At 42.7% G+C, this 26283-nt stretch overlaps 1 protein-coding gene across 8 annotated transcripts in view; it reads left to right on the forward strand.

The window, feature by feature from the left end:
- Mbnl2 (muscleblind like splicing regulator 2) overlaps positions 1 to 26283 on the forward strand; it is a 158912-nt gene that overhangs the window by 96134 nt on the left and 36495 nt on the right. For all 8 annotated transcript variants that reach the window (XM_036199763.1, XM_036199765.1, XM_036199762.1 and 5 more), the window contains exons 3-5: positions 6757 to 6921; positions 15240 to 15440; positions 18966 to 19229. In XM_036199763.1, coding sequence (XP_036055656.1) covers positions 6757 to 6921; positions 15240 to 15440; positions 18966 to 19229 — 630 coding nt within the window. The remainder of the gene's footprint in view (positions 1 to 6756; positions 6922 to 15239; positions 15441 to 18965; positions 19230 to 26283) is intronic.

A 26283-nucleotide genomic window follows, 5' to 3' on the forward strand; every position in this document is an offset into this window, starting at 1 on the left:
CTAGCAGCTGTTAGAGAGCATTGGTGGAGGGGATAGAACAGCTCTCATCTCACAGATGAGAGAACCAAGACGTAGGCTTTCTAAGGTATTAGGGGAAGTTCCCACAGCCATCTGGAGAGAGCCACAGTCAGGACTTTCCACCTGTAGCACCAAGTGCTTTAAACTCTGGGTGAGTCCTGCTGTGCGGACCAGCCCTAGCAAGTCTCAGCCGAGGAGACGGGTATTACAGAGAGAAAGAGATCTAAGGCTCTTTGAAAAGATAAATATCCAGAGTTGGCACTGGGTGTGAGAACAGGAACAACAAAGGGTTAAAGAGCTTGGTGCGCTGGCCAGACAGAATCACAGCTGCAGAGAAACTACACATGCAGTAAAGTGGCTTTTTAAAATACATATCATTACTCATTGAGTAAAGAAGGGGTTAATGGTGATGATGATGATAATTATGATAATAAAGCTCAGATAGTGCTTCCTGTTTGCCAGACACTGTTAAACATTTCAAATGAATTAACTCTGGATCTCTGTTGAGAAGCTATGAGTTTTTGAGAACTGTTAGCATCTCTGTTTGCAGATGAGACACATGGAGGCCATAGGTGACACTTTCTAAGTTCCCCCAGCAATGGAAACAGAGCTGGATTTTTAAGACCTATCAGTCTGGTCCCCAATCTTTTTCTTAATCCTTCATGTAAACCTCTTCTCCAGGCCACATAGGGATCTCAGGAATGTAACCCCTGGCCAAGAGCAAACATCCTGACTGCACGTTTCAGGAAGTTTGTGGAATGCCAGGATCTAAGAGGCCCTTCTGTGGCTTTTCTGTGCACATCAGTGGTCCAGGACATGGCCAGCAGTGGGCTCTAGGATATAAGAGTGTCACTTTGAGAGCACGTATCATCTAGCCTGATTGATGGTTGCACTCTGCAAAGCCTGCTCCCCCACCCCTGTCCTGCCCCCAGTGTGTGGTGGTATTGTGTTCCCTGATATATTGTGCACGCTAATAAACTTATCTGGGGTTAGAGAACAGGACGGCCACAATATTAAACATAGAGGACAGGCAGTGGTAGCACACATCTTTAATCCTAGCATTCCAGAGGCAGAGATCTACCTCGATCTCTGTGTGTTCAAGGATACAGCTAAGCATGGTGACTCATGCCTTTAATCCCAGGGAGTGATGGCACAAAGCAGAAAGATATATAAGATATAATATATATAGACCAGAAACTAGCAGCATTTGGCTTTTAGGCTTTTGAGCAACAGTTCAGCTGAGATCCATTCTGAATGTGGACTCAGAGGCTTGTAGTCTGAGGAAATAGGATCAGCTGAGGAACTGGCAAGGTGAGGAAGCTGTGGCTTGTTCTGCTTCTCTGATCTTCCAGAATTTTACCCCAATACCTGGCTCAGGTTTGATTTTATTGATAAGAACTTTTAAGATTCATGCTACACCAGTGTGACCTGTTCACATGGACACATGCCTGTAGAAAGTCCAGTGGCCCCAGTGTGACCTGTTCACATGGACACATGCCTGTAGAAAGTCCAGTGGCCCCAGTGTGACCTGTTCACATGGACACATGCCTGTAGAAAGTCCAGTGGCCAAGCAAAGCTGAGAGGGCTGGCATTCAGAAGAGTAGCTGTGAGCTGGTCCTCACCAGGAGTCCATCTTCCCCAAAGGACCATTTCAGAATCCATGACCCATCATGCGGCTGAGGCAAACACACAATTAAAATGATTCCTCATGAATTCAATGTTTCTGTTATGGGTATGTGTTCCAATTGTAGTACCACCATGCAGGGAAGGCAGTGGGATAGAGTATCTGTTAGCTCCCATAGATGCTCTATTGTCCAGGGGCAATCCTTAACTCCTTAGTTAATGTATTTTCCTTCTTGCTTCCATACTCCAGTTGATTTTCTCAATTAGGAGCATACTAGGAAAATATTCTAAAAAACTGCTTGTTTTAAAAAAAAGGCAATTAAAAACAACATTTTTCTATTATGCTCTTTCTTTTTTACTCCAGCCTGACTCTGAAGTCTTTTCTTTGCCAAAGCTACACTTTTTCCATCCCATGCCACATGATTTAATGACTATGTAATTCTGGTAGCTCAGGTCTGTTGTTCTGCCAAAGATAGATTACACTCATTTAGTAAGTCGCTTCATCCTGTTGAGGATCAGCATGGGTTCTCTGTGTTGGAATCTACCATGGTTGCTTATTTTAATAAATTCAATTCTGCTTGAAATTCAAACTTCATTCTGAGCACCATCTCTGATCTGAATCTTCCTGGAGTGGAGATTGTTTGGGGAGGTAGAATTAACCACACAAAGTCAATCCAAACTTTACTAGGATTTTTAAGCAAGTCACTCTGGCAACAATAAAATTAGTAATGCAAAATGAATAACCAAGGCAGCACTTAAATGTACCTCAATGTATAAATCAGATGTGTTAGTCTCCTGCTTACAAACTCAAAGGCCACAAAGACCGTGTCCCTTACCTGCGGTCTGGTCTCATCTTCTCCTCTGGTCTCTACCCACTTCTTCCCATATCCTCTTTCTCGCCTCCCCACATCGCACTCACACCCACTGTGGGCTGCAGCCTGGGAAACAGCATGCAAGTTCTCAGATGGGACATTCCATCCCAAAGCATATTCTCTTCCTCTGGCACTCTTAGATTTTATTCCTCCCCAGCACATACAGCAACACACCATACTCAGTATATGTGGACATAGAGAACACAACACATATAACCACATACACAGACATCATACATTCAACATATATGTAACACACACATACACAAACAAACACACACACACACACACAGACACACACACACATATGCACACTCTGGCCACGCCCCATTCCTTTGTTGGTTCCTGTGCGTCTTTCCGTTCTTAGTTTAGATGACCCTTGTCCTTTCCAGCTCTGTCCCACCATCGCTCCTCAGCATTCCCCTCTAGATCATATCTCATCATTTGTAATTACACAAATTTTGGTTAACTTCACCGCTGCCGCCAGCCCATGGGCTTCGTGAAGGAAGACTGCACGTATCACCTTTGACAAGCATGAAGCATAATGTTCAGTAGTAACGAGCTGTTACGTGAATTGACGAAAGAGACTTTGGCCTGGAGTCTTACCACCATCTACCACCCCTGCACCTGGCAGGCCCCCTCATCAGAGGTGAACGAGCTTACATGAGCCGTGAGTTGCAGACTCCAAATCAGTCCTTATTGTGAGCCCACCTCCAGCCTCAGCCGGAGCTCAAGCTTTCCGTTACTGAACCACCCTCCCAGAGCACTGTGGTGGTGTGCTCCCAACTCCAGCCCACCTGGCTTTCCCAGGGCTGGACCTCGCTTCTTGCATTCCCCTGAGAAAGGTCTCTCCCAAGAAGCAGAAGAGAAGAAACATTAAACTAGGGGAAAAACAAACCCCCTCCCAGCAGCTGCAGGGAGATCTCTGCTACGTTGTTGTTTTCATCTCTTGAGCTAGCCTCTGGAGACATTTTCTCTGACACCTTAGTGTCTTTCATGATGGTCCGTGGAGAAGCTTCCATTTCTTCACACCTCCCCTCTCAGTCAGTTATGACAACCTGCTTTTGATAGTCAACAGTTTCCCTGTGCAAGGATGCATGTCCTGAGAAATCTTCTGCCTTCACAAGAATTTTTCTGCAAATTGTTTACTGTGGCAGATAGCTCATTATATTTTGACAGTAGCTTTTCCTTTAGGATTTTGGAATCCTATAGGATCTCTTACTAAAATTCTGTTTCCTAGAGTCACACAGTGCTTGAATTAGTATGCCTCAGATATCCAGGAACTAATATTCCTTAAAGTATTGGTACCAGTCTGAGCTGGGGCTTAGGGCTGTTTGTTTATATATGGACAGTTGCAAAAGTAAAGAATTGAAAATAACTCCAAACATGATATTTGAATAATCGTGATTAATTAGCCTTTATCATAAAAGTTTATCCCATAGGAGAAACAAAGAAATAATAAGAATAGTAGCAAATCTGTGACCTTACACTTGCTCTAAACAAAATGCCATATACAAATATTTTTCTTGCATACTCATAACATTTCTTGAACTTCCCGGATGCCAGACAGCTCTCTGAACTTTGTCTTAATTTGTTTAGCGGTGTAACATTGCTACAGGGAGGGGAGGTAGTCATTATTTTCATTATCCAGATGAAGAAAACAATCAGTCACTCCAAGTCAGACAGGTAGGACAGGGCAGAGCTAAGCTATGAGCCCAGGGTATGTGAGTTTACCACATAGTGCATAGACCAAGCAAATAATTGTCTCTCCGCCCCGAATCCTCACATTTGGGTATGTCAGTGTATTTTACTTTTGTTCTGCATCCTGTTGTTCTGAGAAGGATGTAGAAGCACTAGATTTTTATCTTTCCTGGAATTTAACTATTGCAAATCAATATCTCAGTGAAGTGACAGAATTGAGTCAAGCCAGGCATGGGTTTAACATTCTTAGCAAACATGATCTGGAGGTATTATCTTCTTCTTCAGATCCTGTCTACTAGTCAGTGAAGTGGGCATTCATCGCTGCTGTTATAAGGAGAAAATGAGATAACTACATATAAACTGCCTGGCATATTGATGATCAATACTCTTCTGTACTCAAAGTGAGGACAATAGGAAATTGAATGAATTCTCATGAAAAGGAAGATTCCTTCAATAAATGATGAATCTAATGTTACAAACCATGTTCTATCACCAGAAAAAAAAAAATGGCTAATATAGTTCTCTAAGGGTTCTGGTTGTAAGAAGGAATAGCAGCATTGATAGGACAACCATGTTTTCCAGCCAATCGAGGTCTGTTTGAATAGCGACAAAGCATCTGATTAGAAGATTAGTGATCAAATTGATAATTATACCCCTGACCATTCTACCATCCTGATGCATTGTGCACATTCCGCTGATGTCATCCCCCCTCTTAGAATCCTGCTTCTCTAGCCCTGCATCCACCCACCTATACATCTGTGTACACAAACCCACACGTGCATCTGGTCTGCAGTTTCCTGGATGTCATGTGCCAAGTACAGTGTATATGGCTGAAGAGTTGGGACTGAGATCACAAGAGGTGCCTTAGCTTTTATACAAGAACTCTCCTTTGTTTAATCCCTCTGCACTCAAACTGATGGGAAGTAGCTGTGTTTCAGGTCTCATCGCCGCCTTCCTTCACAGATGACAGAACTCATCTGGACATCTGAAATCAAGGCAGCTGACTCACTGACTAGCTACATGCTGAGATGAAGGAGCTGACCCCATCTGAGTGCTCTCCTGGAGATTAAATTTTAACAAACTCATAGGTTGGGGGGATTATCAAGAGAGAAAAGAAAGATGTAAAGTAAAAGATGATTGAAATAAGTTAATAGGAATGGAGAGATCCTGGGAAGTCACAAAGCATTGAGTAAAGCTAGGATTCAGAAATAAAGACAAAAACAATCCAAAGCAGATTTGGGGAGAATCGGATTGCTTATGCTAAAGATTCATGAGCTATCAATTCATTTTCATGTCTTTCCCAGGACAGTAAGGCAATTGTTCACCTGGTTGAGTTGAACTTCAAGATGGCCCAAGTTGATGGCACAGACTACCAGAACTGAGCCTGGGACTCAGCTCTGCCCATCATCATGCCTTAAAGGGGAAACTCTCACTAAAGGAGAGGCTAGAGATGCCCAAAGTGCAGCTGGAATTAGTGGAGACACAGAAAGAACTCCAGATGTTATACATCAATGTGGCTGTAAACAAATTAATTCCACCAAGCTTGCTTTATTTTTTTTTTAAATCTGGTAAACAAACCCATACTCTTTTTTGCCTGGTTGCAAATAAACTAATTCCTTAGGGAATGGTGATATTCCAACTGACTAACACAGTTTGCTGCTCTCTCTCTAGAAATTGCATAATTCACACATCAGTGTAATTCTCATATGACTGGCAGTTTTGCAAACTTTGGAATTTTGCAATTCCATATGCAATTACTTTTCAGGTCTGCTCGTATACACACCCATCACCTGCTGTTTTTTGTTTTTGCTCATTTTACCAGTTTCCATGTCTAGATGATAACATAGCCAGGAACACTCCTCATTCTGTCATTCTGAGGAAGGGTGGGAAAGGATGGCAGCTTTGTTTATGTATCAGACTTGCAGGTGCTTGTCCCAGCTCACACTGCGATATCACCTGGGTGGGTATCAGCAAGTAGTTCAGGAGTCTGTCCGCATTGCCTCACCATCAACAGCTGCACACTGGTCTCTTGGCCAGACTGGAATACGCACTTCAAACCCATCTCCTTTCCACATGTGCAGCAGCCAACTCTTCATATGTTCACATCACTCAAGCGTGTATGAACCAGTGGTCAGCAAAGACCTTGTGGGTCAAGATAAGTGTGCCCCTCTGATTGTGGAGGCCTTCCTCCTTGCTCTCGGCTGTCATCTCTTTGAAATGGGTTGTCTAGGCTTGACACAAAGAAAGACAGGAGCAGGGGTTGTGGTAGAGCACTTGCCTAGCAAGCACAAGGCCCTGGGTTTGATCCTCAGCTCCAGAAAGAAAGAAAAAAAGACATGAGGAAGAAAGGGGGAAGAAGGGAAGGAGAGGGACCTTGATAATCATGAAATATTTGATTCATTCTTTGTAACTCTCTCTCTCTCTCTCTCTCTCTCTCTCACTGCCTTGGAAGATACAAAATGAAAGTAATGACTGTACATTGTTGGCACTGGAGTGGTGAGCTCCCTACTGCAGGCCTAACCCCAGATTGTCCATTTTGCAGGGCCGCTGTTCAAGAGAGAACTGCAAGTACCTTCACCCTCCAACACACTTAAAAACTCAACTAGAAATTAATGGCAGGAACAATTTGATCCAGCAAAAAACTGCAGCAGCGATGCTTGCCCAGCAGATGCAATTTATGTTTCCAGGAACACCACTCCATCCTGTGGTGAGTGTGTCTTTTCTAAGGATGGGTGGGTGACTGCAGGATCGGTAAGGGCAGTGCCGTGGTGACCGAAAATGACCTCCTCTTACTCTATCACTTTGATTGCAATTAAAGCAGATAGCTCTGAATCGCAATGGATGCTGAAAATGAACTGTGTGTTTCTCTTCATTCAAATGGAAAGATACGTGTGTAGAAACAGGACAAGGACAATGTCTAATCAATACCTGGGAAATCTGCACCACACCAGCTCTTTCTCATCAGTAAACTCTGTGTTTTAAACCATCTTCATGTGGAAATTGGTCCACATTTTTATTTGGAGTTTGTGATGTCTGGCTATGTGTTGGAGAGGTTGTGATGTTTAACAATGCTGTGGGTACTTTGTGCAGCTGAGTGGCATCACAGAAGCATGAGGAAAGTGAGAGAGGGGATGAACGAGCTCTCAGTGTCATGAAGCTAATAAGCTGAACTTGAACTAGGTCATTAGCCAGGGTGCTCTGTACAGAATGCTCCAGCTGGAGGCAGACAGCGGCCGTGTAAGAATGGATGTCATGAGCCTGCAAAGGATGGGGCAGCTGTTGCAACAAGAACCTCAGACTCAATGTCCCAGGGAGTTGAATGTATGAATATGTATTGTATAATATTTTTCTCCCCGATATCAGTGTTTGAGACCACCTCCTTAAAGGTCTAGAAATCGCTTTGGAACTAAGGCCCAAACTAGGAACTAGAGGAGAAAGGAGTACATTCAACGCCAGTGGGTTTCACTTACAATGTGGATTATTTGTCAAAAACAAGATAATTTTTAAAAGGCAAAAGTGAGTGAATTTCCACAAAAGACGATTATATAAAAATCAGTCTGTATTGTAGTAAAAGTCTGTGTGAGTGGGCACAGCTAAATTAAAAGGGATGGTGACCAGTGAGTACCGTTTTCTCTATTGTGTTCCTGTGAGATGGGTTGGGGGGGGGCGGTTAGGATGGGCAGGAAGAGTGGAGAGAACCCAGCCATTTTTTAGCAGTTCTGCTAACCTCCAGGCAGAAAATGACTCCAAGATCCACCTTTACCCAGAGTGGGGAAAAAATGCAGGTGATTCCAAGGTAAGACAGATGTAGCCTTTGGGGATAGACAGATGCATGATGGGGCTGAGTAAGAGCCAGGCAGAAGAGAGGAGGATATTGCACAAGAAGGATTGCCTGAAGGAGAGAGGTATCAAATAAGTCATCACACAGGACCGGAAAGAGCTAACCCAGATGTACAGACTTACGCACACAGAGCTTAATCCAAACATTCGCCATTTCAGCGGTTCTATTTAAAACCCCACACATGCATAATTTATGATTAATTTTTTGATGTGCACATAAAAATTATTTTATTAAATTACCTAAATGTTAAAATAATGTACTTATACATATTGAATAATGTCTATGGCAGTAAATTTAATATGAGCCAAGTCGATATAACAACAGTGTGTTTTGTATCTCAGTCGTTCAATCTATATACTTCCTGTTTATTTAGAATTAATAAGAATTGAACCTGGTACTCAGTCCTGTTCATACTAATAAGAAAAATATATTAATGCCGTTAAATATTAGTTCAACTATATTTGAGAGTAATGTTTATGTATTTGCCTCAAATATTAATTAGAACTTAATCACTATTCTGCTCTGAAAAAGAAATGGCCATTTAAATATTGCAATACAAGATGTATTTAAAGTGAAGAACATGCTGAATCTAACATTCAACAACTTACCAACAAATTTTCCTCAGAATTTTAGAAATGACTTTATGTCTTAGTCAGTTAACTGAATAATGGCCCTCAGGTTCTTGCTTCCTATACGTGCTGGTTTTATATATATATATGGACACAGGGTCTTTGCAACTGTGATTATAGTCCACAGATGGTGAGATTCTCTCAGAGTAAATGTGATCACAAGTGTCCTTAGAAGAGATTGGCAAAGGGAGAAGGCCACGCGTCTACAGAGGCAGAGACTTGACGTGCTCACTAGCCAAGGAAAACCCGCAGCCACCAGAAGAAGGAAGAGACGAGAGGTGGATTCTCCCCAGAATCTCCAGAGAGACAAAGCCCTGTCAGTACCTGGCTTACAGCACAGCCTCACTGATGTTGGACTTCCGACCTTCTGCACTCTGACAGGATAGATGAATGTTGTATGGTATGGCAGCAATAATCAACTCAGCAACAAATACATTGATGATCAAAGAAGCAAAAGCTACTCCATTTTGTGCCCCACCCACCTCACCTTCTTTAAGAGATTCTTCTTTTTCCTTCTAGCCATCTCTGAAGTCATTCCATGAAAATCTCTCCACATTATTTTCTCTATTTCCAAGCCAGTGGCTACTTTTTGCTTTCCTTGTTAATCTGAACACTTGACTACTCAAACTCCCTATGTTGAGGCCCTGCCCCCTTGAGGTGATGTCATTTTGGAGTTTGTATTCAGCAAGGTTCTCTAGAGGAACAGAATGAGAAGGGAACCTACTAGACTAGCTTCCACAGTAGGGGTGGGTACTCCAACACTGAGCTGGAGAGGCAGATAACCATGGAGTGGCCAAGTCCAGGAAGCTGAGCAGGTTCTCTCTGGCACTGAAAGCTCAGAAGATATCTCAAGAACTGCGGACATTAATTCCATGTTGAAAGGTGGGAGAAGCCCAGGTCTGACGTGAGTGCAGACTGGCAGCAGACACCCCAGAAAGGCAGGAGCTGCAGGGCACACACTGCTCAGCCTTTGCTTCAGACTTTTTCTATCTGGACCATCTGTTGGGAGGTGTCACCCAACACCCTCACTCATCCCCAGTCACTGTTGTATTTAACAGTCCTCTCTGGAAACATCTACAGACCCATAGATGTGTTTCACTTAGCCATTGGTATCTCTTAGTAAAATTGATAACTAAGGCCAATCACCAAAGAGGAGGTTGGAGCCATAACAAATGGAGTTAGTGCCCAGAGGAAAAGAGATTCACCAGAAGCAACCATCTTTGAACTAGCAAATAGTTCATGGCTATTGAACTCATTGCTCAGTGGGTTAAGGTCCTTGCCACCATGCTGGACCTGACTTTGATTTCCAGGACCCACATGGTAGAGAGAACCAGTTCACACAAGTTATCCTCTGACCTCTATACATATACACACAAAGAAGTATGTGTGAGGTAGACAGACAGATAGACAGGCACAATTAAAAGTGCAGTATGAGGCAGCCAGTGAACCCTCACCACACATTTGATCTGCCAGTGCCATCTCCTTGGGTTTCTCTGCCTCTAGACCTGTGGGAAACAAATATCAGGTATGTAAAAGCACCCAGTCTGCGGTATTGTACTCTCACAGACCCAATTCATGTGTGCAATCATGTCGGTCCTCCTAGGGGCACTCTACACGCACACGCATCTCTCCCTGTTGGACTCTCCCTTCCCTCTGACCCTTCATCTCTGTCTCTTTTGCCTAATTCATGCTTCTCAACACTGTGTTCAAGTTTCCAGAATGAATATTTATTTCTATTTACCCTCTCTTTGTTAGCCCAATCTGTTCCAAAAGCCATAATTTTTTTTAACAGGCTAAGAACCAAATGTGTGTCCCCATCTCAGACATCTCCCCAGGTCATGGAACTGTCTTTGTCTGAACTCACCTTAAAATTTCTTGCATGAACACATCCAAGACTGAAGTCTGGATCCTGCTACATCCTCATTTCAGTAAATGGAACCAGCATTAGCCAGCAGCCGCAAGCAAAGCCAGGGAGTAGCTTATGCTCTGGCATGCAGGTCATCTCCAGGTCCTGGCCTGTCCACTTCTCTGCTTCTCATCTCATGCATCTGAGCCACCATTCTCCTGGTTTTCAACATGTTTCAGAAGCGCTTCCTTCTAAAGTCTTGATCTCTACTTCTCCTGCCCCACCCCAATGCTACTCTTATAGGCATTGGAGGGAGGGGTCCTTTAAAACATAAGCAGGATCTTATAACTCCCTTGCTTTTAATTTTAGCTCAGAAAGCAAGCATTTTATTTTCATTTCCCTTTGTCTGATCCCCCCACCCTCTGTTCCCACTTCATCTTTCTGCCCCCAGTCTTTTCCTATTGTTCCACCCACCCACCCAGTACTTAAGGACCTTAAATTTTCACCATGTCACTGGGCACAATGACTTGAATATTTAACCTTAATAGTGGCCCATAAAGTCCTGTGAAGTCTACTTCCCATCCAGCTCTGGTTACCTCAGAGCTGCTGGTAGAGTGTACTAGGAAAGCAAAGGAGAGAAAACAGAAATATTGAGGGAAAGCAGGGGGAGGAAATAATAAGACCAGCCGTTCAGAAGAGATTTTCTTCACAAAGGCTTTCTGTGGATCCTGCCCTCAGGCCTCTTTAGCTGTGTATTAGCACTAAGAGCTGACAGGCACCAAATGGAGGGTGTCTTAGACCTCTTGGCAGCAGCACCGCAGAAACTACAAGCTTATCATCAAGGCTGGAGCTGGTGTGGTTTCACGAATGGAGTCCTCCAGAGTGATTGCTCTGCTTTGTCTCAGCTGCCTGTGGAAAACCGATCTCAGACACCATGATCCGCGGCTGACATGGAATCTCTCTCAGGAGTTTCATTTAAAACCAGGATCTCCAAGCCCTTTTCCTATGCAGCAGGAACCTACACAGCTGATCAGAGGAGGCCCACACATCCATCCATAGAAGGCTCAAGCCAGAGGAGGGGCATACACTGCTCTCCATCTGAGCTCCAGAGACACGCAGACACGGTATATTGATTCCGAGTGACCTGATCTGGGGAATGCTCAAGCTGGACGTCAGCCCACCCTGGGAGACTGGAGTCCAGGATGCATTGCTTTGACTCCCCCTCAATAGCATTGACTTTGGCTTAATATTTCAGGATCTTCTCTTTGACCAGCTCTCACCTGCAAGGATGTAATTCCCTCGGCTGTGCTTGCTTCTCATGGATTAGTCTGGGAAGATTAAAGAAGACAGTGTGTGTGACAATGCTTTGAGCATGCTTGAACCGCTCACAGATGTGAAGTATTATGGTCTGTCATACTACTGCTAGAGAACGCACATCTCAGCAAATACCATAAGTGTATTTCTCACTCATCCAACTTCAATGAAGAACACTCTATGTACTGAAAGGAAACTGTCTATTGTCAAATTGAGTCTGTCTTCATAAGGCCTATGAACTTTAAACATTTGAGTTTCCCAATAGAAAGTATTTTCCCAACGTACATTCAAAAAAATGGAGACAAGATACTTGTTACAGTTAGATTCCACTTTCTCCATCTGTTGAGTGTGTTGCTGTGCTGATTGTACTGATGTTAGAAACATTACATAATTGAAGGCAAAGACTGCAATGATGTGAATATTTATGCTGCTGATGAAAGCAGCTCTTTATAGAGTTGGACAACGGGGAATAGAAGAGAAGTAGCCGTTCGCTCAGCTGAGCCTTTAAATGACTTCACCTGCCCATTGCAGATTGAGAAAACTTAAAACTCAAAGAAGTCGTTTCCTCTTCAGGAAACAAAACTAAGTGGGAAAGGACTGTATGTGAACATAGTTCTCTCTACATCTAAAAACCTGTGATTATTTTTCTTTCAAATGGCATTATGTCGTAGTGAAATGTTACCACTACCACCTATAATCCACACTGAATATATTCCAGAACTTAAGTCAGGTGAACAAATAACAGTTTTGAAGGCACAATTTGACGTTTTGATGGAATAAATTTGTAGATATCAGAAAGGACTTTAGAAAATATGTACTGAGACTCTCACAGATATCCAAGGGTCCATGTGCAGTTATAGCAACATGTTCATCTGTGGGAGAAGAGCATTGGGAATCTACATTCATAAAAAAAAGAAGAAGGGCTGGAGAGATGGTTCATCAGTTAAGGGGGCTTGCTGGTTTTCCAAGGGACCCAAACTTGTTTCCTAGCACCCATGTTGGGCAGCTCACAGTTGCAGGTCCTGGAGCTCCAGGGCATCTGAGTCCCTCCTGTGGCCTCATGGGTACTTTAAACACACATGGCACACACATGTACAGGTACAGGCACATCCGTGTAAATAATAAAATAAATGCAAAAATAAGGTATTTACATCCATAAAAATCAAATCAGAGGTGTTCAGAGACGTTTCCATTTTTTCTAAATACTAGCTTTGTTAATTCTTCTCTGAACTGAACCACATGGTACAAATATGGCCTTTAATACTTGTTTTCATTCCTCATTTATGAGAGTGGTCCCCAAATTTGGTCACACTCTCTTCACATCGTAAGGTTCCTGCCAGGACTTATTCCACCAGCTTTTGTCACTTTCAAACTCCACACAGCCCCAAGACGGTTCAGATACAATTGGTCCATTGAATCACGGATGTGTGTGGCCTTTCAAGGTTGATATTTTTAATCCTAAAAAAAGTAGTCCTTATACTATTAAGTTACTTGATTTTTTTTCAGTAGTACTGAATTACCAAAGTTACTAAAAAGCCACAACTTTCTATAATTATGACTCCAATGGGTAACACATCACAGCCATGGAAAATTCTGTAGGAAGTCAAGGAAGAAAACATCCTAAACCACCATCCCTCTTGAGTGTGCAGAGCTCATGTTGCAATGTCTCCCAAAGCAAACATTATTTCTGAACCATAAAGATGGAAGAGTTCCTTGTGGGAGAACTACCCAGCATTCCTCCAAAACTATTAGAATCCCCTCTTCAGCTCTTGGCCATTTCTCTGAAGACTTGCAGCCTCTTTGGAAGTCTCTGCACACACTATCAATAATTTGCTGTTTCCCGACATGGTCATTCATAAGAGACATTGCTCTGTTATCCTAAATGAAAATATACTCACACAGACGGTTAGTTTTCCCATGTGTTAAGCAACTCATCTAGAATCTAAGCAGACAACGAGAATGTTACCCACAATGTAAAAATAGAGAAATATTATGACACATGGTAACAACACAGCTCGGTGCTAGAAAGTCACATTAAGATGTGACTGGAATATTTGAGAATTTATTGTGAAATTGGTTTATAAAATTACCTGTAAATCTGGGAATAGAGCTCAGTGGAAAAGCACTTGCCTATCACATATGAGACATTAGGTTCAAGCCCCAACACTTCAAAAAAGAAAAAAAAAATCTACAACTGAAAACCAAGCAAATAAATAAAAAACCCACTAGGTCCAGTTCAATGTGCAGTTTATTCTTAGAAAAATCTTAAAAAATCATGTTTACAGTGCTTTTGTCAAAGGTAAAAATGTATAGCCTGCATGGTGACTCATGCCCATAATCCCAGAAGGCTGAGGCAGGGGACTGCTCAAATTGCAGCCAGCATGAGCTATGTAATAGTGACCATCTATCCTGGAATGTGTATTGAGACTTTGTTTAAATAAATAAATGTGAAATAAGGTTTGTTGTCCAAGTATACATAATGTCTTTTCTGAAAGACGATATTATTTAGATATTTATTAGATAGAACTTTTAAAAATGATGATCCTACCAACTCACAATGTAATCCTTCTTAGCTAGGACTAGAGTGATGGAGAACACAGTTAACAAGAGACTGGGTGTGCTCATCATTGCTCTTCTGACTGTATGACTCAGGAAAGTTTTAGAGGTCATGTGAGAAAATAATCACAGTTGAAAATTGCAAGCTCTCCCATCCCACCTTTCAAGAATGGAAGGATATATTGACACATAGTAGGGTAGAGCAACACACAGTAGGTACACATGAAAACATCTATGAGTTGGGGATGTAGGTACTAGTGATGAAAGATGCAAACATGCTGGTAAGTCTGAGCAAAATAGACCCCCTAGGAAGTTCCACTGTTTGAAATGTGTGAATTTGACCAACTTGAATATCAAGCTATAATCAAGGGATGTTTTATTCATGTCCCTTGTAGAGAGTTATAGGAAAATACATGGATGACCAGTCTATATTCTGTAGATCGCACTGCCTTTGGATTAGAGCACTCAGTAGTTTGGAATGACAGGTAATTTGGGTGAAATTAGTATTTTCGGTTGCTGAGAACATTTTCCCAGGAAAAGTTTAATCTGTTCCTTGACAATGGTTTTCTCTGATGCTCTCCAGTATGTTTATACAGTTTAGGTAGGAAAGGATCTATGATGTTTTCCTTTCGAGCAACACAAGAAAAAAGGAGAGGGAGTGTCTAATGACTTTTGCAATTAAGAGTTGAATTGTATAACTAATACAAAGAATATTCTAGGAAGGGGAAATTTTTCTCTCAAATGGCATTTACTGGTGATTGGGTGAATTTTTGCTCAAGGACACTTGTCAGTAAGTTCTGTACTAAATAAGTTTTTCCTGTGTCACTTTCCTTTAACAGCCCACTTTTCCTGTAGGTCCCACCATAGGGACAAACACGGCCATTAGCTTTGCTCCTTACTTAGCACCTGTCACCCCTGGAGTTGGGTTAGTCCCGACAGAGATTCTACCCACTACACCTGTCATTGTTCCTGGAAGTCCACCTGTCACTGTCCCGGGTTCAACTGCGACTCAGAAACTTCTCAGGACTGATAAACTGGAGGTACTTCAATTATGTTTGTGTTTGGAGATGCATTGATGGTAGAAATGTATATCTGTTAGAATGGACGAATGCTTGTGAATAATTTCCTCCTGCAGAAAATACATGTACATGTACGCGCGCGCGCGCACACACACACACACACACACACACACACACAAGCATGCATTGCTGTAAACTCTTTTATTCACAATCCTTTAATGTAAATTAATGCCAAGCATAAAGGAAATTAGCCCAAAGGTAAAGACTCACTTTGATATGAGCAAAAGTCAGTTGCACAGGTTCTATGCATAAGAAAAAAATGTTGAGCTAGACGTGGTGGCCTGTGTCTGTAATCCCAGCACCAAGGAGCTGGAGTGAGAACCCCGGCACAAGTTCAAGTCCAGGCTGGGCTACAGAGAAGTCCCTGGCCAGTGTGGGCTAGAGAGTGAGACCCTGTATCAAAACACTAAATAAATATCAACCAATAGAATATGGACATCATTGGGATGTAAGCCATAGAGTTGGCTTTGCTGTGTGCAGTAGCAGTAGCCCTTACTGGACTCCAGAAAGTGCAGAGAACAGAAGCCTAACAGTCAGGAAACTGGGAACAATTGGTGACAAGACTTGGAGGAGGCAGGACTTCAGCTCTCAGCAGTTGTATGAATCAAGTATGGGTGTTCTAGCATGTTCCAGATGCTGCAGCATCTTAATGGTTTTGCTGGTAAATAGGAAAAGCTGAAGGCTGGATTAATTTGGTTATTGATATGTTGTCTTTAACATATCATATTTAATTTAATATAACATTTAATTTAACACAAATTCAAATGTTCTATAACATTCAAAAGGATTAAGTTTATATATTTACACACACACACACACACACACACACACACACACACACTTTTACATTTGGATCAAGCAAATACTCCTGAACTTTGTTGAACAAAAATTTTTTTTTAATGAGAGCTAAGGATTTGCCTATTATTCCTGCTTCACTATGCCTGTGATAGTCAACAGAGCATTCCATCCAGTTATGTAAAGATCCTGACAGATATTTTGGAAGGCTCCTTTCAACTCCATCATTGATTATAATTGCCAGGTAACTGTATATGCTTAGAATACAGACATATTAGTATTCTTCCAGTGTGCATTCATTTAAATACTAATCAAGCAAACCTTGAGACCAAGAAATATTTACAACTCCTGGTAAATGTTTTGGAATTCAGGATGTCAAATTGCAAACATTTTCAAAAATACATTTTTTTTCATTCAGCTTCTAGCTAGAGTATATGGGTCTCCAGATGAAGAGAATATAAAGTCTAGTCACTACTGTTTTGGAAAATTTAGGCTATCCTATGGCTAGTGAGATCTGTTCTGAGAATAAAGGTGTTTTGGGTTCCACCTGCTGGGGCTGAGGGAGCTTAGGTGCTCAGGATATGACAGTGAAAACCAAATAAAATGAGAATAGTTGGAAACAAAAGGTCCTTCCCAACAGGATTGGTAGACAAGGGATCTGCTCTTCGCCCATGACCTTAACAGATCAGTGTTTGGTCCATTCCATACCAGGAATGACATCAGCTGCCCCTCATCTACCTGTGTAAGTTCCAGCCACACCTATGAGGTTCAAATAGATAGGAGTCAGAACCTGATAAACCTGAGTGTGGTGACCCCATCACTTAGAGATTAAGAGTTCAAGCCTCTGGTGCATGGTGAATTTGAAACCAGCCTAGGCTACAGGAGATTCTGTTGAAAACAAGATAAACAAAAAACAGAATTTCTAGGTGAATATCTGACTAGATTTTAATTTAGAATTTTTTGTACTGGCGATGGAACTTTGGAAAATACCCAGATGGAAGAAATTGTGAACAACTTTGAGGTTCAACCCATTTACCCATCAACCTGGCTTGGCTATGAGTCAGTAAAATACTTTCCCAGATATGACTGACTGTCAAAGACTTGAGCTTCATATCTCTGTGCCTTCAGTAATATCTCAGTGACCAAGAAGCAAGCCACTGTTTACATTTACTTGCTGTGGGACTATAGCCCATGAGAAGCAACTTTCTTATTCTGTGGACCTTTTCCTGCTGGTATCTATAAGCAGGAACTATTATATAAATAATACACATAGGCTTTTCTGTTTCATTCTGTCTATAATGAAGAATACTCTTTGATGTCTACAGGAATCTTTCTATGTATAGGAAAATCATAGTTCACTAGAATTCTTAAAAGATAAAGAAGTTCAGTTATTTGAGATTTTAGGAGACAAGGAGATTAAAAATTTCTAGAAATCAGTATTTCTAACTATTCTATTCCCTCCATTTACCTTACCCTTTTCCTCTTACTGTGTTTCTTTCTTTTTTACCTTTTCTCTTCTTTGGGAGCTATCAAGAATACTTCCATGAGTTTAAAGTGAAAGTTTTGATTTCCTAGTGCAGTTTTAGGTATGGTACTTTTGTAGAATGGGGAAGAAGAAAGGGAGGCAGGAACCTTCACAATCATTGAGCTTTGCTGCCCGTCCTCAGAGAGGTGAGCAGAGGTGCCATTTTCACAGACCTGTTGACACACTGTGGTAGCTTGGACCATGAGCAAACCATCTTTCTGTGGCTGGATCTCTAGCACCCCAGAGTGACTGTCTAAGAAGGGGTAACAGCTGTAAGGTGTCTGCGTTGTGTAACCAGCACACAGGCATTATAAGACATAGGTAGATAGAGTGAAGAAACCCTGAATGGAGGAAAGGGGAGGAGGGGAGAGTGAAAATGAAGGAAAAGAGAAAAGATAGTGTGTATGAGTACATAACTGTGGCCCATAAACACTGTAAAAAGGAACGAAAGTAGAAGTAGATGATAGACAGACAGACAGACAGACAGACACATATAGATGCGTGAGTTAATGATAGATGGGTAGATATGTGCATGTGTTATATGACTGTGACAGACGTCCAAAGATGTAAGTAATGAAACTATGATATGCTTTTCAGGAACACTGATGACTTTGTTCAATTATTTTTCCTTTGTTGTTTTAGGTAAAGAGCAGATTTCAGATTAATTTCTGCATTTCAATATTTACCCTAGAAAAAGGGACAAAGCAAAATCCAAATAGTTTGTTAGCAAGTCTGGTAATTGGGGTTCTAGAGCATGACACTTTTACCCTCTGTGAACCTAAAAGTACCATGAGGGGAAATGGAAAGAGTGTCCCCTAGTCCTCTCCCTCCTCCTCCTCCTGCTGTCCCTCCTCCTCCTCCCCTTCCCTCCTCCTCCTCCTCCCCTTCCTCCTCCTCTCCCTCCTCCTGTCCCTCCTTCTTCTCCTCCCCTTCCTCCTCCTCTCCCTCCTCCTGTCCCTCCTCCTCCTCCCCTTCCTCCTCCTCTCCCTCCTCCTGTCCCTCCTTCTCCTCCTCCTCCCCTTCCTCCTCCTCTCCCTCCCCTTGTCCCTCCCCCTCTCCCCACCCCTCTCTTCCTCCACTCCCTGCCCCTGGCCCTCTCCCCCACCTCCCCCTCCGTGGCCACCAGGCTTTCTTCTGCAGCGCTCTGCTCTTTCCCCTTGCCTCAGGTATGCAGGGAGTTCCAGCGAGGAAACTGTGCCCGGGGAGAGACAGACTGCCGCTTTGCACACCCGGCAGACAGTACCATGATCGACACAAACGACAACACCGTAACCGTTTGTATGGATTACATAAAGGGGCGTTGCATGAGGGAGAAATGCAAATATTTTCACCCTCCTGCACACTTGCAGGCCAAAATCAAAGCCGCGCAGCACCAAGCCAACCAGGCCGCGGTAGCCGCCCAGGCAGCCGCGGCCGCGGCCACAGTCATGGTAAGTGCACCGCCCGCGCCTGCACCACACTGCGCCTCCCAGGCCGCGGGTGGTGCTTGCGGGTGGGAAGGACAGCTGGGAGACAAGGCTGCCATTCCCGCTGCTCCGCTGCCTAAGTTCTGTTGTCATCCCCCACCCCTTTTCGTTTTGTTCTGTTTTCCTTCCCTTCACAATAACTAAATCCCCGAGGTGCCGGAAACCCAGGCTGTGAGCTTTGATCCTCTGCAATGGGGCTGTGAACCCTGTCCTTTCTTAACTGCGATCTTGGGCCTAGGGCCTTGCAGTGAATCGGAGGCAGTCAGACTCAGAGAGCAGACCAGAAAGCAAGGGATGCCGCCAGCTGCTGAAGTCAGTCTAGAAGGGGAACTAACTGTAGCCCCCAGAGATGCCCAGCAACCAGCGATCCTGACAGACACCAGCCACTTCTGTTGCCTATCTCTTCTTTGCCTTACACCCAGGCGGTGCATGCCAGGAGCCCCAGGGAAATTTCAAGCACAGCAGCAACTCAAGAAAGAATGACAAGGAAGGGAGCTAGCTAGCTGGTGCTAAACCAGGAACAAAACACCTACACCCAGGCTAGCCCTTTGATTCTCTTTGCTGTCCCATAGGAAACAATGCTATTATAGCTCCTGAATCTCAGTCTCCAGCTGTCCCTTGGCCATGAAAAGCAGCATTGTTTCATCCACCAGGGAGCCTGTTAAGACTCCAGAATCTTAAATCTCACCTAGACACCGCAGGATTAGAACGTTAGTTAATTTTGTTTGTTTGTTCTTGTTTTTCAAGGGTTTCTCTGTGTAGTTTTTTGATGCCTGTCCTGGATCTCACTCTGTAGACCGGGCTGGCCTTGAACTCACAGAGATCCGCCTGGCTCTGCCTCCTGAGTGCTGGGATTAAAGGCATGTGCCACCACCGCCCAGCTATAACTTTAATTTTTAAAAAATAAATCCCCAGTTAGGACCGAGAAAGATAGCTCATTGGTTAAGAGTATGCCCTATTCTTTGTGAGGTCTGGAGTTTGACTCCCAACATTCACATTAGGTGACTCACAACAGCCTGTAACTCTAGCTCCAGGGAACTCTAACCTCTGGCAAATGCACATGCTCAAACACAGACACACACATACACATAATATTTTTAAATTCGCAGGCGTTTTGTATGGTGTTAACATTTGAGAATCACATACCTAGACCACCCTCAATCTTGGCTATATTGAGGAATCAAGTGGATGGTGAAAAAGGATCTAACATGGATCTTAACCCCAAAGCAGCTTGTTGGAGTGCTGTGGTCAGGACAGGGACCAAGGACATGCCCTGCCAAGCTTCCAGGTGACTCAACTCCAGTGCACATCCACAGCTGAGAACCATGGTGCTAGGTTGCAGACATTTCTAGTGGATTTATCTTAAAGTGAGACATTAAAAGTCTGTTTTAATGCACAGTGGGCACAGTGCATCACTTCATAAGAAACATTTAGAAGCCTGCCATCCATGGAGCACCTGCTGGGAAGAGTAAATAAAGGAGGCTGGTTGCTTTGCCCTCAAGGAGCTTGGCATGTATAAGTGTGAGCAACCGTGCTCCTCCGCCACGGAAGAGAAAGCATGATGGGCTCATGGGGTAGAAAGAATACAGAGGCCAGTCCTTCCTGGGGAAGAATAGATGGGACTTCAGAGGTGAAAGGGATCACCTGAAAGTGTGGTCTAGGAGCTGGAGATATGGCTCAGTGGTTAAGAGCACTGGTTGCTCTTCCAGAGGACTCAAGTTCTATCTCAAGCACCCATATGGTTCACAGTCATCTGTAAGTCCTGTTCCAGTGCACCTCACACCCTCTTCTGGTCTCCATGGACACTGTGTGCAAGTAATGCACAGACATACATTCAGGCCAAACACCCTTACATACAAAATAAAAATAAATCTTTAAAAAGTTGTTTAAGAATGCTTCGTAGCCTAGCAGATACAGTCCCACAGTGATGAGCAACCAAAATGTAAGAGGGGCTACCACATCCAAACACCTCCAGCGTTCTTTATAGAAGTGTTTATGAAGGTTCAGACCTGTCCCAAGTGGTCTTGAGAGTCTGAGCCCCAAGCACCTTTCAAACTGTGTCTTTCCTTTACCTTGCCAGGGGTGGGGTGGGGTTCTCAGACTTTGTCTCTGTAGTGTCTTGTGTTCTGTCCTTTGTCCTGTCTTCAGACAGTCCACTAAGGGTGTAAGTCCCTGCCCATGTGGGGCCAAGTGTACCCACATGAGGGAAAAATGCTCCCATTAAGAGCTTTAGTGAAATCTAGAACTCTAAAACTCATTATACTTCGGAACAAGAATGAGTGAAGGAAAGACAAAAACATACAAATAATTCAATGTATGTGAAAAGTGAATTATTTTAGTGCAAATGTGTCCTTTGCGTGTCTATCTGTGCAAAGAACTCTGTCTCCATCTACTCAGTGAATGCCTTACGCCATGAGACTCTTCTTTGTAGTCACTTTTTCAGGCCAGCTCCAGTTAGTGCTCTTGGTGTTGACTCTTGACCAGTAAGGTCATGTTTCTCCAGGTCATTCATTTATAAGCCACACTAGGTACTCAGGACACTCCCTGGGCTAATTGGGACTCTGGTATTGAGGCAATACTCAAAAGGCTTGGCTTAAATGCTCAAGTTTGTTGACCGATGACTTTTCTGCATTATGTAACACCTCCAAGGAAGAGAAAAGAGGAGCAGGGCCTGGGAACGCTGGGGTGTGAGCAGCTAACAGCTCTGCCTCTCCTGCTTGCCTTCCCCTCAGGCCCCTTAGCATATCACCTTTACTTTCCAAGGCCAACTTCTCTCCCATGGCTTGAGACATCTGTAGGACACATTCTTATATCTGATGACAGAAAAAAAAACAATATTTTCGACACAGGCTCTAATTAGGGGGAAAAATCATTGTCATTTTGTCATCTTTGTGCCTGTCTCTGTGGTCAAAGTGATAGGAGCCAATTATCCTGGGTCACAGTGGCCGCCTCAGCATAAGACATGGTAAGCTCTAGAGATTAATATGGAAATGTTTGTCCCTTTAATTCAAATACCTGTGAACATTAAAAAACATGATAGTCACAGTGACTACCGTGCTCAGCCCTGATGTTATCCAAGCTCTGGTTATATCTGCCTATTTCCTGGAAGTTGGAGTTCCAGTACACACAATCAGTACCAATCAGTCACTGAAAGGGCAGGGTACCTAGTCTATGTCAATGACAGGTGACCCAGCGTGGTGGAGATGTGAGCAGAAATGCCCATTCACCAAATAGGTCATCCCTCAGCCTCACAGTCTGTAGCTGTAGCTGAGCTCTGCCACACACCCTCCTCCACATTCCCACAGAAGCGCATCAGAACACATCACGGTAGATGCTGTGAGAACCAGTTACCATAGTTTCTTGGATTGTTACACCGTGCCCAAATTTGGAGAGCTGAGAAGTCACAGGATCCCAGAGCATCTTCTGAGGCAACCCAATGCGATGTAGTCTCAGAGCAAATCCTGCACCTTTCTCACAATGACAGGAAGATTACTGCATCTGTCATGTCTTTCTAGTTGATGTGAGAGGCTCTTCATACCAGCCTGGATACAGTTTGACGAACCTTACAGGCGCGATCAGCCAGAACGCCGCAGAATGACTATTATTCTATTTCCTTTTTTAGAAGGACAAATGGGAATGCTGGTTTCAGTAGAAAATGTTCACATTCCATTCACCTGACTTCCTCGGCTGAAAAGAGCACACTTCCATGGTGTAATTTCTTAATTCTTGTCCAGAGATTTTTTCCCCCTTATCTGAAATAATCAGACATTAAGAAAGAATTTAAATCTCCAACTCTGGAAAAGAAGCAACATTTATCTCAGTTTGAACCTTATTCTTTCATAATACCTCTTAAAACATGAGCATCACTCTCAGCAGAAGTTTTCAAATGTGAGAAGCTAGTCGGAGGTCCTCTTTGGTAGTTTTAACACAAAGGGTGTTTGATCTTCATGTATAGTCTTTGCTCACATAAACCAAAACGGGGTGACAATGGAAAGAACCAGTTTGTAAAGGGAAACAGGACAAGCTGCCACCCTCCATATTAGTTTCAATTGTCCCAGAGAACACGCACAGGAACTCTGAGCACTTGCTTCTTCTCATCCATCGTATTTTATGAACCAGTAATCAGCACTTGGGATTGTTCTTGCAGGGTCTCCTGCCCCTGGGTTTGGCCACTGTAATGCTGGCCTGGGCGATTGTTCTTCTCACCTTGATCTTCAGTGGGTTGGTTCTTTGACTCTGAAAAGGAAATCTCAGTTTCACATGAAGTCTTGTCACATGTGTCCATCCATTCAGACCAGCTGGAGGCAACCATAGGCCAGAGGATCAATTACAGACAAGGCCATCAAGAATAGAGCCCAAGTATCTGGCCTAAAGTTGAGTTCTAGTTAAACTGACCCTTCTTGCACTGGTACCAAACAGGCTCCTAACTTACATTGAGCTCCATCACCCCTAAGGTCAGGTCTAAGCCTGAAGGGTGACCGATCATCCAGTGCAGGTAAATAGGCCAGCAATCAGTCTTACCTGGACCAGCACATGTGTGCCAGAAACCCTGTAGTGACATAGCTATTCATCTGCACAGATTTTTTTTTAAAGATTTATTTATTTATTATGTATACAAAAGAGGGCGCCAGATCTCATTACAGATGGTTGTGAGCCACCATGTGGTTGTGGGGAATTGAACTCAGGACCTCCGGAAGAGCAGTCGGTGCTTTTAACCTCTGAGCCATCTCTCCAGCCCCATCTGCACAGATTTGAAAAATATATTCTATCTGTGTGCTTCATATTATAATCTATATAAAGCCTTAATATGTATGAAAACCTTAATACTTCAAAACCTCAATGTATCCTAGAAGGTATTTGCATCTAATTAAAGAAATACACTGTGCAGTGAAGATAGGAGACATGTCACCATCCTCACTCTATAGTTCTCAAACTCCCGTCACTCTAACCTCTAGAAATTAGGTTTCAACTGTCTTATAGATAGATAGATAGATAGATAGATAGATAGATAGATAGATAGATGATAGATAGGTAGATAGATGATAGATAGATAGATAGATAGGTAGGTAGATAGATAGATAGGTAGATAGATAGATAGGTAGATAGATAGATAGATAGATAGGTAGGTAGGTAGATAGATAGATGATAGGTAGATAGATAGATAGATAGATAGATAGGTAGGTAGATAGATAGATAGATGATAGGTAGATAGATAGATAGATAGATATGTAGATAGATAGATAGATAGGTAGATAGGTAGATAGGTAGATAGATGATAGATAGATAGGTAGATAGATAGGTAGGTAGATAGATAGATGATAGATAGATAGATAGATAGGTAGATAGATAGGTAGATAGATAGATGATAGGTAGGTAGATAGATAGGTAAGTAGATAGATAGATGATAGATAGATAGATAGATAGATAGATGATAGATAGATAGATAGATAGGGAGGTAGATAGATAGGTAGATAAGAAAAGGAAAAAGTGGCCATTAAGCTTCTGTATGCCTGCCCTAAAAAGATTAAGTTGACATGTCTAGTTCCACTTGGAGAACTCAGTAAGGGATGCTCTGTTCAGTCAAAAGTGTGTCCCTGAGCACCAGCCTTTAGAGACTCAGGCTCATCAAAAGACCCACCCACTAGAAGCTTCAAGGACTGGGAAAGTGGGAAACTGAGCCTGAAAGTTGAGGACAGAAGACTTTGGATTCGGCCAGCTGGTGAGCATCCCTTGTGTCGTCCCAGTGTGGCCTGGGGAAACAGCCATGTAGCCTTCTTTAGTAAATCAAGGTCAGTTGAGGCTCAAAAAACCACAGCAAGCTCTTGGGGCCAACAAGAAGGCCAGTGAGTAAAGTCATTTACCACCAAGCCTGATGACCTGAGTTCAGTCACTGGGACCCGCATACTGGAAGGAGAACTGTCTCCACACACTTCATCTTACATACATGTACAGGTGCACACACAAATAAGTAAAAATAAATGAAAAATGGAGACCCTGCATTAGTTAACAATGTAAAACTGTACAGGGATGAAAGATTTTTAACCAAAATAGAATCATGGAAGTTTCATGATATTGTATAATATCCAGGAATTGCTAGGCATTGTGGCCCATGCTTTTAATTCTAGCATTCTGGAGGCTGATGCAGGAGAATTGCTGTGAGTTCAAGGCCAGTCTGGTCTACAAAGTAAGACCTTGTCTCAAAAAAAAAGAAGGGATATCTAAGAGCTTGAACTGTTTTTATTTTCAATATTCAATTTTATTCTGAAAAAATCAATTTCCTGTTATTTGATGGCCTTTATCTAAAACTGCCTCCCAGAAAATTCTATTCACTATTGGCCATTCTCTGCCCACAGTTCTTCCCATTTTATGTCTAGTCTCTTTCTCCAAGTTCCATAGCTCCTAAGCTATCTCCTCTCACATTTTTTATCCTGAATCATTAAATGATGAGCAACCCTGCATTTGCCAAAGAAAATATCATTAATTGTTCCCATCTTGGGGGCAAAGCACTATCTCCTTTCATTTCAAATACGATCATTCTCCCACAGAACTCAGACTGTGAATTCTATCAGACATACCTTGGGGATTTACCTATTGTGCCAGCCACAAAGGGGGATATTTCATTGTTCCTATTTGCGTTGAAGCTGCTCCCTGGATGTCTTTATTTTCACAGAATCCTGTCATAGAATTCTTCTATCTCTTAACAATTAACCAGAAAGAGGAAATTTTTTTCATTGTGGTCTAAATCAGTCCAGATTCAATACTACCTTAGTTGTTTAAATGAAACTATCTTCCCAAAAGTATGGTTATAAGTTAAAATTCGCTTCTCTTCTGAAAGCAGTTTCCTGCTGTTTTAGCTGCTTGTTCTAGTGACGGTCCCATTTGCCATTAACCGGTTTGGTCACTGATCGTAGGTAGCTAAAAGTACAAACAGTATTGCTAAAGAGAAATTGTTTTAGTACCCAAGGACACGAAATGCCTTTTTAAAGGGTACTTTCTTAGTATAACCCGGTAAGTTGTT

Source organism: Onychomys torridus, chromosome 9 (genome assembly GCF_903995425.1).
Source record: "Onychomys torridus chromosome 9, mOncTor1.1, whole genome shotgun sequence".
NCBI lineage: Eukaryota > Metazoa > Chordata > Mammalia > Rodentia > Cricetidae > Onychomys > Onychomys torridus.